Genomic DNA, 13,717 nt, shown 5'->3' with positions numbered 1-13,717 from the left:
CTGCTTCTGCCTTTGCCTTCTGGACAGCAATCAAGGCTGCCTCCCCTCAAGTCAGCCACCAATGGAGCCACCCTCCTTCTCCTCAACTCTGATTCAGAGAAAGAGAGAAACAGCCAATTAACCAAGAAGTTTCTCTGTGAGGGCTCTGAAAAAGGAATTCTTCTGACCATGAGTCCTCATATCACACTACTATTATTAGCCATCATCCTTGAGAATTTTCCATCATGAAGAGCAAACACCATAAGCAGAATGAAAGAAGCATTATCTGTATCTAAGCATACCTCCTAAGGGTCTGCACTGTACTAATTTTTCACCAACAGGGGCTCACTCACTAACTTTTCAATTGATTATTATGCTATGGGGTGAGTTATTCTAAACAGGCATAAACTTAGATCACTTCATAACAAGGATATACTAGTATATTGCTTTGTTTCGTTTTAGACAATTTTGTTCTCTAAAAAGGCTAGCAGGGAAAGCCAGTTTTAAAACCCTTGGAAGCTTTTATCCATTTGGAAGTAACTTTATGTTTCAGACTCACTTTGTGACTTGAGTTGCTTCAAAAATATTTTAACCTCAAATGCCCCGTGTGTTTCAAACTGGAAAGCTCAGTGTGCCCATCAAACCCTTCCACAAAAGATATATTCTGTAATCTTATGTGCATAAGCTAACCCCCCAAAACAGGATTGTTAAAGAAAATATAGGTTACTCAATTAAATTTGAATTTCAGTTAAACAACAAATCTTAACTTTTAGTATAAGACTGTTTCAAAAATTGCACGGGGGATGCTTATACTAAAAAAGTATTCATTGTTTATCTGGGCTGTGTTTTTATTTGCTAAATCTGTCAACCCTATCCCAAAGAAAAGGTCTGAATCCCTCACAGTCCCCTTCATCACTCACCACATTCACCACCTTCATTCCATTCCTGACTGAAGCCCAGTCTTCAGAAGTAAATGGGAAGCCAGGTCGTGTGGTTCAGTGGTTGAGTGTCAACCTATGAACATGGAAGTCATGGTTCAATTCCTGGTCAGGGCACATGCCTGGGTTGCGGCCTCCAGTAGGGGGCATGCAAGAGGCAGCCGATCAATGGTTCTCTCTCATCATTGATGTTTCTATCTCTCCCTTCCTCTCTAAAATCAATAAAAATATTTTTTTAAGTAAATGGGAATACCAATAAATATTGAGAAAACATTGCAAATCACTTGGTATTGAAGAGGATTGAAAAATACAGCTGCCACTGGCTGGGAAAACAAGGAATTAGGCAACTTGTGTAAAATCTACATATGCATACTAAACAATAAACATGCTCACTTTCAAAGACTTGTGCCATAATTAATGCGTATAAACCTTGCACAATTGAAACCTATAATTTTTTTTTGGACTGCTTACGCCATAGAAGGTAATTATTAAATTTCCAAATTTTTCTTTTTTTCTAAATATACTTTTATTGATTTCAGAGAGGAAGGGAGAGGGAGAGAGAGATAGATCAATGATGAGAGAGAATCATTGATTGGCTGCCTCCTGCACGCCCCCCACTGGGGATGGAGCCCGCAACCTGGGCATGTGCCCTTGGCCAGAATCAAACCCAGAACGCTTCAGTCTGCAGGCTGATGCTCTATCGACCGAGCCAAACCAGCTAGGGCAATTTCCAAATTCTTAATAGCTACTGGGACCATGTTCACATTTTATTTTGATATTTTGATTAACTTGCTTAATCTCACCTAATCTATTTTCTCTCTCTCCCTCTAGTTACCTGAACAAAAATAAATATCTGTCAGTTATTGACAAAGATGCATTTGGAGGAGCATACAGTGGACCGACTCTGCTGTGAGTAAGACGAACAAACGAATATATCAGTCTATTTTTTCTTTTCTTTTTCTGGACAAGAGGTAGGCATTAGGAGGAGCAGCTGTTTATGGGTAGGGAATGTTTTTGGCTTGGACAAAGACTTCTGCTAGTACTTTTCTGCCCAGCTGTATAGGCTATTGTTGGGAAGAAAGCCCTTGTTCTTTGAGACTCAAAGGCCCCACACTCCACCGTGCCATCCTGATGCCTGATCAGGCAGCCACTTTGGTGTGGACATGCCTGGAGGCCCTCTCATAGGGGAAAAACAGACATTTTGAACAGCTGCTGTTTGCAAAATTCTGAGACACGATGTCTGCAAATGGGTAGAAAGCACTCTAGTTTGCACAAAATCTTAGGTGCACAATGCCTGGCACAAAGATGGAAGAGTATAGGTGATAGTAGTATTCATATCTGGAAGAACTTACTGTTGGGGGAGATGGGATGTGAACACCATGGAGAAACATCATGGAAAAAGTACCTATTTGTTCATTTCCTCTGATGTACACCTCCATGTCCAACATTGATCAAGTTCTGTCAATTCCATCTCCCTGCGGCCTATCCATCAGTGCCGTCTTTTCACCTCCTTGGTTTGGCCTTACTTTAGAAACTCATTGAGCATCTAGTCAAGTACTTGCCAATGGAGCACAGCACCTCAGGAGAAGCACCAGTCAATCCAGTAGAGATAAAAGGAAATAGTAGAGGCTCTATGTATATTTATGCTTTTAAAAATAAGAACAAATTAAGTGTTACTAATATTTTATATACAGACTAGAGGCCCGGTGCACAAAATTCATGCACGAGGGGGGGGGCTCTCAGCCTGGCCTGCATCCTCTCACAATCCGGGACCCCTCAGGGGATGTTGGGCCTAAACCAGCAATCAGAAATCCCTCTTGCAATCCAGGATGCTGCATGCACCAGTTACCATACTTTTCATACAGGTGAAAGGCATCTTGCTGTTGTATGGGCATCTACTTTTTTTTGCCCTAATTATAAAAAGTAGTACATAACATGATCCTTCTGAGGCAGTACCATTTTCCTCCCCATATTATGGGTGGAAAAATTGAAGCAGAGAGAAAAGTAATTGGCTTTGTCACACAGTTATAAGTGTCAGAATCAGGGCTGACCACAAAATGTGCAAGCCAGAGTCCATGCATGTCATCGCTGCATCATCCTGTTTTTTCAGTGTTAGAGTAGCCTTGCCAGGTTTTAATTTTTAAATCTAAGAGACTGTTCCCAATATATAGGGTAGGGTCCCTAGGCCTGGCTGGTGATCAGGACCATCTGTGGGGCAATCGGCAGGAGGGGCAATTGGGGGGCCCCCACTGGCACCCGCCTTGGCTGGCAGTCTGGCGCCGCCTGCTGGCCGGCCCCACCTTCCCACCTCCCCACCCCTGCCGCCAGTCACCTCCCTCTCAGCAGGGCAGTGTGCGTCATAGCAACCGATCATTCCACCAGTTGTTCCGCTGTTTGGTCGATTTGCATATTAAGGTTTTATTATATAGGATGACCACTATCCCTCAAGTGTCAGGTAGAGAATGGATGCATCTAAGAAAACAGTGAGTGATCCACAGTGTCAAAGACTTATCCTCACTCTCACTTTTAACAATTCTACTTCGCTTTTAGATTAAATGCACCCACTTACTTGGATTTATGGCCTTATTCTCTTAATGCATAGGTTCCATGAAAGAGGGCAGAGTGACTCTGAAAATCTGTATTATGTGGAGATTCATTGTAAATTCATGGCAAATACTTTAAAAAGTTTTATGCATTCTTTTTATAAAAAGACAAGTGAAAAAATGTGTTGACCTTTTCTGTGATTTTTTTTTAACCTGAGAGCTACATATTTTTTAATCTTCACCAGAGAATATGTTTTTATTGATTTTTAGAGAGAGAGGGAGAGAGAGAAAGTGACTAAAACCCACGACCTATGTATATGCCCTGACCAGGAATCTAACCTGCAGACTCTTTTGGTGTACAGGATGACACTCCAACCAACTGAGCCACCCGGCCAGAGCCTAAAAGGTATTTTTGAAAGATATCTTTAACCACTCCTTCAAGATAAAGGTGATATTTCACCAATGAATGAGAAAGGTTGCTGCTTTTCTAAAGAAATTTGTGATTTGGAAAGAGCCTGTAGAATAGGTATTTGAAAACATTTCCACGTTATGTGATTTTCCTGGTGAAAATGATGAATGTCACTTATAAAAATTCTGTTTTGTTAAAATCAGACATTGAACTTTAACCTGCATTTAAATCTTCCCATGAAAACAAAGTTGTTCAAACTGGACAGTGAAGTAGTTGACTTACATTCCAGTACAAGCTTCTGACCTTATCAAAGACTCGTAGCAATAGCCAAAGGGCACCACACCTTCAGCAGTGCTGGTCTAGCTGACAAAAGCCTCCAAATCTCCCCTACCCTTCCCTCTTGGTTCCACCAAGAAGGGGAAAAGGGAGGAATTCAGAAGCAGTGATCAACACAGGAGAGAAACAAATGTAATTCTCAGGATGACCAAAAAGACAAGGCCTGGGAATCTTGAGACTCAGGCGTCCATATCAGAGCTATAGAATGGATGACGCCAAAAGAAAGTTCTAGAAATAAAAAGGGATTGGTAGATTATGTGACAAGACTGACTGTATGAAAAGCTGGTTTGAGAGGTGTTTTACACAACTTTAGAGCACGTGGCAAGACTAAGCAAGAGGTCCACTCAAACCAAGATACGTTAATAAAAAAAGAGAGGCAGACATCTCATGAAGAAACAAAAAAGTTACATAAAAAGGAAATTAAATTACAACATGCAGAGTTGTAATAACTAAAATACTGAATATGGGTTTATCCAAATATGTCCTCAGTCTATTTCAGGGGAGTAGAGGGGATGTCAGGTAGGTGTATGTGTAGGGTAAAGAGAGCAAAACCCCCATCTTCATGGTAGAGAGTCAGTGGGTGAATCAAAAGCCAATACATGGAGAAATATTTCCAATTATGGAAAAAATATCATAAGTTAAGAGTGGTTGCTTCTTCAAAAAGCAGAATGCAGGGCCCTAACCGGTTTGGCTCAGTGGATGGAGCATCGGCCTGCGGACTCAAGGTCCCAGGTTCGATTCCGGTCAAGGGCATGTACCTTATTTGCAGGCACATCCCCAGTAGGAGGTGTGAAGGAGGCAGCTGATCGCTGTCTCATCGATGTTTCTAACTCTCTATCCCTCTCCCTTCCTCTCTGTAAAAAATCAATAAAATATATATATATTTTTTTAAAAGCAGGAAAAAAAAAAGCAGAATGCAGGGAGGGGCAGCACAGGGGCTTGCTGTGGGGGTTATCAAGTTTCCAGTGTAATTTGCTTTTTTAAAAAATAGGTCCAGTCCTGGCCAGTTGGCTCAGTTTTTTGGAGCATCACCCTGGACACCAAAAGGTTGCAGGTTCGATTCCCAATCAGGGCACATACGTAGGTTGCGGGTTTGATCCTTGCACATATGGGAGGTAACCAATTGATGTTTATCTATCTATTTATCTATCTATCTATCTATCTATCTACCTACCTATCTACCTCTCCCTTCCTCTCTCCCTAAAAATCAATAAACATATCTTCAGGTGAGGATAAAAATAAAAAGTGGGCCCATGCATAATTTTAATAAAAATTAAATTAAGAAAAAATAAGCCATCAGTATAGGAAGAGAGGGACAATGGGGGTGGCAGCATCTGAGAGGCCAGTAGAAGGAAAGGTAGAAAAGAACAAAGATAAGCCCAGTCTCATTCTTCAAATTCCAAGCACAGTTTTCTTAAAATTCATTTAACTAAGTATGCACTGAAGTAACATCACTAATTCTTGTGTTGAACTTTTGTCAAAATCTTCATTACTTTATTTTCCACATACTTCCTCCTCAAGACTAGACTTTAAGATCCTAGAGGAAATGGACTCTCATATACTTTTTGTAATCCCCCTACTTCAAAAGAGAAGAAAGGAAGTACTCGATAAATATTTGATAAATTGTAACTGAAAATCAAACAGCCATGACTAAGTTGGGATTTGATGTAAAAGCCAAACTTGGAAAAGCTTAAACTTCATCTAGAAAGAGAACTGAATGGCATAGGTATGTCTGCCTCCTAAAGGTAATTATGACAGAATACAGTCATCTCTAAAGTTGGCAAAAACAAAAGTGCCCACTTAGTTTACCACCTTTTGCCAAAGTTATTTCTTGGAAAAGAATCCAATTTTAAATAGATGCCACAGCTAAAGTAAGATCTATTCTCCAACCTTTGCTATTTTTTTTTAAAAAAAGCCTTCTTACTTTTATTTAATAACATTCTTACTTATTGATTTTTAATCAAGATATGCAATCTCATTTTCTATTTTTATACTTTCTATTTTTTACTATCTTCTTTTCTTTTAATCTTATTTTGAAAGTGTTCTTGGTGTTTATAATCCCAAAGGAAAGAACACCCTGAAATGCAATGCCTTCTATAATAACCAGGGTTCTCTAAGGTCTAAATTATATAACCCACACTAATAAGATTAACTTACTGTTAAAAATGACTATACTATTACAGTCCCCCTTACTATTATAAGTATCTCCTAAGAAGGGGAAATCCCTTATAATATCCTTGAGTTTGCATTACATGTATCAATAAAAAATAAACTTCAAAATTAACCGTTGTTCTTTGCACTGGTCAAACTAATCATTTGAAAATCTAAGGGTCATGGCTCTGCCACCTTGGTGTACAGAAAAAATAAGCCTTTTTATTTTTTTCTTTCTGACTCAATGATCGTCACAAGATCATACTGTTAGATGGCTGAAGAAGTGTGGCAGGGTTCTTTTGGGCATTCCTAAAGTGCACAGGAGTGTTGAATACATGACTTTCTAGGTTGCTCATTTTTTATTAAGGTACAACTTATATACAATAACATGCACATTTCTCAAATGTGAAATTTGATGAGTTTTAGCAAAACTATGCCACTCTATCCCAGTCAAGGCTTAAAATATATTCTTCACCCAGAAAGTTCCCTCATGCCCCACCATCCCATAGACACCTCCCTACACAGTTTATTATTTTTCTAGTGTAAAAATCTAAGAGTAAAATTGTTAGGTCACAGGATAAATGTATATTTAACTTTATAGGAAATACTGCAAAACTTGCCCAGAATGGTTGTCGCATTTTCTGTGCTCACCAGTGAGGTCTGAGAGTTGCAGGTTGGCAAACCCATTGCACTACCAATCTTTTTTATTCTAGCCATTTAATGGGTATAAAGTGGTATCTCATTGTGGTTGTACTTTGTGTTTCCCTGATTATTACTGATGTTGAGCATTTCCTGTATTATTAGCCATTTGTATATTTTCTTATGTGAAATGTCTGTCAAATATTTTAACCATTTTTAATATTGTGTTGTTTTGTCTTTTTATTATTGTGATCCTGGGTAAAATTTTTGGCCTAAATAAAATCAGTTTTAGGCATAACTACTAGCACTCCCCCATCCTCTCTCCCTTTTCTCTTCCCTTTCTAAGAAGAAATGGCTAATCTGAAAAAAAAAACTGTGCAAGATGTACATTTACTCACTTATTCTACAGGCATTTTACTGAGCACCTACTGAATGCCAGGAAAGTTAGAAGGGTAAGACACAACCTCTGCTTTTAAAGAGGTTACAATCAAATTCAGGAGAAAAGGGAATAAGTAACTGTGCTGTGAATTTAATGTAAAAAGAGCCATAAGAGATATTAGAGAATCAAGATTATTATTTCTGGTTAGGATAACCAACAAAGGCCTCATTTAGCGAGGTGATATTTAAGATGGTCTTCAGATTAGGGGTAGAGTGACAACAGAGATAGAATTATAAGAGAAAGAACAAAAGATAAGTCTAAGGAAAACATAGGATGTGTTCAAAAAAACAAAAAACAAAAAAGAGAGACTACAAAAGAAAAACTGGCAGTTCCAAAATAGTCACAGGGCTGTACAGCATAGGGAATATAGTCAATAATATTGTAATAACTACGTATGATGTCAGGTGGGTATTAGACTTATCAGGAGAATCACTTCATAAGTTATATTAATACCTAACCACTAGGCTGTACACCTGAAATGAATATAATATAAACTGTAATTGAGAAAAAAGAAAAGGAAAACATAATTTGGGCTGAAGAATAGTGTCCAAAAGTATGTTGTGCTGAAATCATATTGTGAGGAATATGACCTGGCTCAGCAGGTGGGCTGACCCACTGAAGGGTTACCATGGAAATATTAGTTACGGTTGCATAACATGTGACAGTGTGTGGCTCTCTTCAACTCACCCCCATGCCTTCTTTCCTTCGCCTCTGCCCTCCCTCAGCCCTGACTCTATTAGTCCTGGATACCTCTGTCCCAGCCACTGCCTCGGGACTGCTCTGGGCCTCCCGGCTATTTCGCAGGCACTGGACCTCCCTCAGGGGACGGGAAATCGAAATTGAGCCGGAAGACCTAATACCTGGAGTTCCTTGTCTTCCTTTCTGTGTTTGCTGAGCGGAGCCTTCAGAGCAGCTCTCTTGGAGGGAAGGGAACCTCCGAGGGGTGGAAACCAGAGGAGGTTTGTCTGCAAGACTGCTCTGCTCATGGACTGTGAAATGAATTACAAAGATCAACAGACTTAGGCAGTGACCCTTTGGGCACCAGCCAGACTCATGCCAAGGGGCTGAGTTGCCGAGGAGGTAACCAAAGCAGGTTGCCCTTCCTCAGTCACACGTCTTCAGAGACCCAGCAAAGGAGAGGGCCTGAGACCATTTTGTGGAGTCTACGAGAGCTTCGAGGGAGGTCACAGAAGAATTTGAAGAGAAAGAACAGACAATTACCTTTCCAGAATTGTCTGCATGCTGTCTTCTTGCTGGGAACCAGAAGATGGTCAGTCTAGCCCTAGGAATCTTCAGACCAGAGAAGTTGGGTCGACAACTCAAGTTAATTGATCAGTAACATCTTTTACTTCCATAGCCACCAATATGAGAAAAACAGTAAGGTTGTTTTTTATAACTACTGAGAAATTTGCATAGCATTTCCCAACGAGGGGGCTGGCTCTGGGTGGGAGAGATAATGGAGCCATTGCAAAGATCCTCAAAGTCATACAAACCTTTGCAATTCTTCAATTGACTAAAAGTACAACTAGTATCATCCTCAAAAGTTTTCTACTTTCAAAAATAGAAGTTCTGCAGAGCACTGGCCTTCTTTTTATCTCTATCTCCATTCACTTCCCTTGGTGATCTCATCCCTTTGACTGCATAATGCCTATGCTACCCAAATAGAAATCTCCAATTCAGACAACTTTCCCACATTCCAGTCTTTATGATACACTGCCTGCTTGACAATGCCATTTGGATGTCTAATAGGCATCTCAAATTTGATCTGTCTAAAACTGAATCCCTGATCATTCCTTCCAAACCCGCCTTGCCTGTGGCCTTCCCCATCTCAGGAAATGACAACTCCACCCTTTTAGTATGCAGACCTGAAATCCTGGAGTCATTCTTAACTTCTCTTTCTCTCATACCCTATATCTAAGCCATCAGAAAATCCCATTAGCTCTATCTTTTAAAGTTATACAAACGCCAACCATTTTCAGCATCTCCACTGCTATCACTCTTGTCCAAGGCATCATCCTCTCTATTGTTGGTATCCTTGTTTCCACTCTTTCTCCTCTTTGGTTTACTTTCAAAGCAATAACCAGATAGATCCTTTTAAAATTAGTTTATGCCATTCCTTTGAAGGCTTATGATCTCACTCTGATGAAAGGACAAAGTACTTTTGATGACCTACAAGACACACATGATATGGCCCCCCATTATCTGACTTCTTCTCACACATTTCCTAAACTCCTCAAACCCCCTCCCCCACTACCACTGTCTCAGCTCCAGCCATCCTGGCCTCCTTGCATGCTCAAACACACCAAGGTGCACTCTCACCTCAGGGCCTTTGCACTGGCTGGTGTCTCTGCTTGCAATGCTCTTTCCCATTTATCAGCATGGCTCTCTTGCTCACCTCCTTCAGACCTTTGCTTAACTATCTCCTCAATGAGGCCTTCCTTGACAGCCTCCATCATCTCTAATTATGACCACACTCTGGGCTCTTCCTTTCTTCTTCTCTATAATTCTTTTCCCCATGATACTAACAGTTATCAGCTAACATTCTGCAAGTTTTTACTTTTTTTTAATTCTCTCTCTGCTCTATAGTATGTAAGCATGAGAAGAACAGGAATATCTGCATTTTAGTTTACTGCTATAGCCCAAGAATCTAGAATTGCACCTAAGACATAGAAAGCAATGAATCTTTATTGAATGAATGCATATTGTGTTTTTAAATTCTTTTAAACAAATAATTAGATAAGCTCACTGCCTTGAACTTCCAGGTCTTACACCTTTATTTTTAATTTAGTATTAATAATTTTTTAAACTGCCTTTTAAGCCGTAAATTAATCTTCTTTCTGCTCTTACTAGTAGTTGCATTTCATCTAACAATTTACAGATGTGGCTACATGTTTATAATGATCAGCTTCTACACAGTGACCTTTAGAAAACCCACATTCATTACAAGCAAGCGTAACAGACGCTTACATTGCTGCTGAAACACCGGCAAGCCAACTGGTGCTTATTTCATTTGCAATTAAACTCATCAAAGGTTAATGTTAAGTAATGAGGACAAAAAATGGAAGAAATTGAAATTGTTCTAATGTTTGGAGATGCTACTGTACATAATTGCTTCTGAGGAGCAATTTGTTCCTCCTGTGACAACAAATATCAGTTGACTCTTTTTTATTTTCTAGCATCATAAAATTGGGTGACCTTCTTGCCTTGTATGTATCCCTATAGGACTCCCTTTCTCTAAATTCAGGTCCTGTTAATTTCATCGGACACTTAACTTGAGATGGTTCCCATGACCTAGACAATTAGACTTCAAAGTGTCTGCCAGGCTGGGCTCCGCTGCATGCTGTTTTGTGAGTAAATACTTGCTAGAGACAGATTCTCATGAAGCTTACTGCCCATCACGTAATGAACTCTGTGAAAAGTGCCAGAGTCAATAAGGGAGAGGGAGGCCCTCCAGCTTGTAGGTTTCCATCCACATGGCTACATTCACAAATTCAAAATCCCTTAACTGCTGATAGCTACTCTCTTTTGTTTTATTCTGAAGATATTATTTTATAAAAGAAGGTACACTAATAAGAAATTCTGGATTCAAAGTGGTCCAAAAATTTAGATGACTGAGAAAAAATACAGCTTCAGATAACTTAAAAATGATCCTGCCCTGTTGAATTTTAGGATTTCTAACAGCTGAGGCTCTTCCTCCATCAATGCCAGAGTTGGCAGACTGTGTAGAGTGGCTTAGTTCTCAGCAAGTATTTGTTCTAAGATCTGCAGTCTTATGTGTTAAATGAAGTAATTAGAAGTTGAAGGTGATGACATATAGTCCAGGGCCTGTTTCCTGAAACAGTTCCCTATTGCTGGAGAAGGAGAGAACTTCCCCGGATCCTTTCAGGATTAATTTGTTCAAAAAGGAAATAATAGGAAAATACTCAACATGCAAAAGTCTTGTGAAGAAAATGAAGGAAAAGCACAGAACATGCCAATGACCGCCCTTCAGAAGAGGTGCCAGAGGAGGCAGAAGGAAATCCTCAACCTTCTGAAGGGGTCAGCCAGAAGCAGAAGGAAGCCTTAGATTCAGAACATGCCAATGACCGCCCTTCAGAAGAGGTGCCACAGGAGGCAGAAGGAAATCCTCAACCTTCTGAAGAAGGGGTCAGCCAGAAGCAGAAGGAAGCCTTAGATCGGCTGACTCGGCCTGTCTGGGGATTTAAAGAGGACACTCCCGTTAGGCATTTGAACTCTGGAGAAATGCTAAGAGGAGTCAATGAATTGGAAAGACTTAGGGAAGAAATAAGAGTAAGAAACAAGTTTATGGTGATGCATTGGCCTGTCTGGGGATTTAAAGAGGACACTCCCGTTAGGGGCATTTGAACTCTGAAGAAATGCTAAAAGGAGTCAATGAACTGGAAAGGCTTAGGGAAGAAATAAGAGTAAGAAACAAGTTTGTGGTGATGCATCTGAAGCAAAGACATTCACACAGTGATCCTTATCCTGAGTACTTTAAGCCTGAATTTTTTTTTTTTTTTTTTTTTTTTTTTTTTTTTTTGTAGGAGAGTAAAACCTAACCCCTGCTTTCCTTCTGTTCACATTTTCTGAGGTAGCTTTTACCTTCGTTTTACTTTTAATCATCTGGTGGAATTTTGTTTTAGGTAGTTTCCTTGTTACCAGCATTTTGTATTTTGACTCGTTCTCCAGGTCTGTTTTTCAATTGGGAAATCTTACCCAAATGCATAAAAATATGTTTATTCCAGAGTGCCCTTCGTGGCCCCTCAGATCTCTCTCTTGCTTCAACAGTATTTGAATGGAACAGACCGAGGGACGCCAACCCAGCCTTCGACCACCCTTGGGAACCACCACAGCCATCCTCAGCCTCTGAGACCAGGCAACACCGTTTTGTTTTGTTTTTTCTACCTTAACTCCTTATTGCTGAACAACCATGAGCTCCCAAATTCGTCAGAATCATTTCCCAATCATTCCCGTCAACAGCCTGGTCACCCAGCATCTGCGGGCCTCCTGCACCTACCTCTCCTTGGGCTTCCATTTCCACCATGACGATGCTGCTCTGGAGGGCCTGGGCCACATCTTCCACAAGTTGGTGGAGCAGAAGCACGAGGAGCCCAGCTTCTCTTAAAGATGCAAAACCAGCTCGGTGGCCGCATTCTCTTCCAAGCCTTCCCAGGATGAGTAGGGTAAAACCCAGGACACCATGGAAGCTCCATAGTCATGGAGAAGAACCTGAACTAGGCCCCTGTGGGTCTGCATGCCCTGTGTTCTGCCCACGCAGACGCCCATCTCAGCAGCTTCCTGGAGAAACACTTCCTGGATGAGCAGGTGAAACTCATCAAGAAGATGGGTGACACCTGACTCACCTCCACAGGCTGGGCTGGGTAAACATCTCTTCAAAGGCTCACCCTCAAGCACAACTAGGAGCCTTTAGAGCCCAGAGCCTTTGAGGGGTCCCTCTGCATCTCCCTGGTGTCTGGTTTTTGCCTGAGCCTCTTCCTGAAATCACTAGTCATTCTTTTAACCACCCTGGAGCCTTCTCCCTTGTATTGGGCCAAATGGAAACAATAAAGCTTTTTGCAGCAAATAGTAATAATAATAATAATAACAAAATGTTTATTCCATATTGTAAAGTAAAACATAGCAAGTTACAAAGCAGCATGTTTAGTAACAACTCACATATGTAGGGTAAAAGTTTGTGTGTGTGTACGTGTGTGGATACATACACACATCAAAAACTTAACTGTGCTTATTTCTGTGTGATGTGCATTTTATTTTTGCTTATATGTATTTTTAATGAACACATGTCACAGATAGACTGAAATTTTTTAATAAGTAAAAGAATAAATAATTTGCAACCAGCTTATAAGGGCAATGGGGGCACCTAAACTCCTTTTTTAAAATTTTTTATTGATTAAGGTATTACAAATGTGTCTTTATCCTCCCATTGTCGCCTCATCCCCCCAGTCTTGCCCTCACCCTCACCCCCTATTGTCTGTACCCATCCCTTATGCTTATATGCATGCATACAAGTCCTTTGGTTGATCTCTCCCCCTTACCCCCACCCTCCCCTACCTTCCCTCTGAGGTTTGAGCATCTGATCGATGCTTCTCTGTCTCTAGATCTGTTTTTGTTCATTGGTTTATGTTGTTCACTATAGTCCACAAATGAGTAAGAGCATGTGGTATTTATCTTTCTCTGACTGACTTATTTCACTTAGCATAATGCTCTCCAGCTCCATCCACGCTGTTGTAAATGGTAGGAGTTCCTTCCTTTTTACAGCAGC

At 40.5% G+C, this 13,717-nt stretch overlaps 2 protein-coding genes across 2 annotated transcripts in view; both read left to right on the top strand.

Annotated features, from left to right (window-relative positions):
- The window catches only part of TSHR (thyroid stimulating hormone receptor), a 101,527-nt gene that overhangs the window by 80,451 nt on the left and 7,359 nt on the right, over positions 1-13,717 (top strand). Inside the window, exon 8 of the mRNA XM_005860141.2 lies at positions 1,749-1,826. Within this exon, the coding sequence (XP_005860203.1) occupies positions 1,749-1,826 (78 nt within the window). The remainder of the gene's footprint in view (positions 1-1,748; positions 1,827-13,717) is intronic.
- Positions 11,296-12,559, top strand: LOC102258967 (transcription elongation factor A protein-like 8). The gene is made up of 4 exons (XM_005860182.2): positions 11,296-11,411; positions 11,507-11,757; positions 11,892-11,932; positions 12,415-12,559. The coding sequence occupies exons 1-4, from the start codon at positions 11,363-11,365 to the stop codon at positions 12,557-12,559; spliced, it is 486 nt and encodes a 161-aa protein (XP_005860244.1). The 5' UTR covers positions 11,296-11,362.

This window comes from Myotis brandtii, unplaced genomic scaffold (assembly GCF_000412655.1).
Source record: "Myotis brandtii unplaced genomic scaffold, ASM41265v1 scaffold132, whole genome shotgun sequence".
Taxonomy (NCBI): Eukaryota; Metazoa; Chordata; class Mammalia; order Chiroptera; family Vespertilionidae; genus Myotis; species Myotis brandtii.
This window is presented reverse-complemented; position numbering and strand designations above follow the sequence as displayed.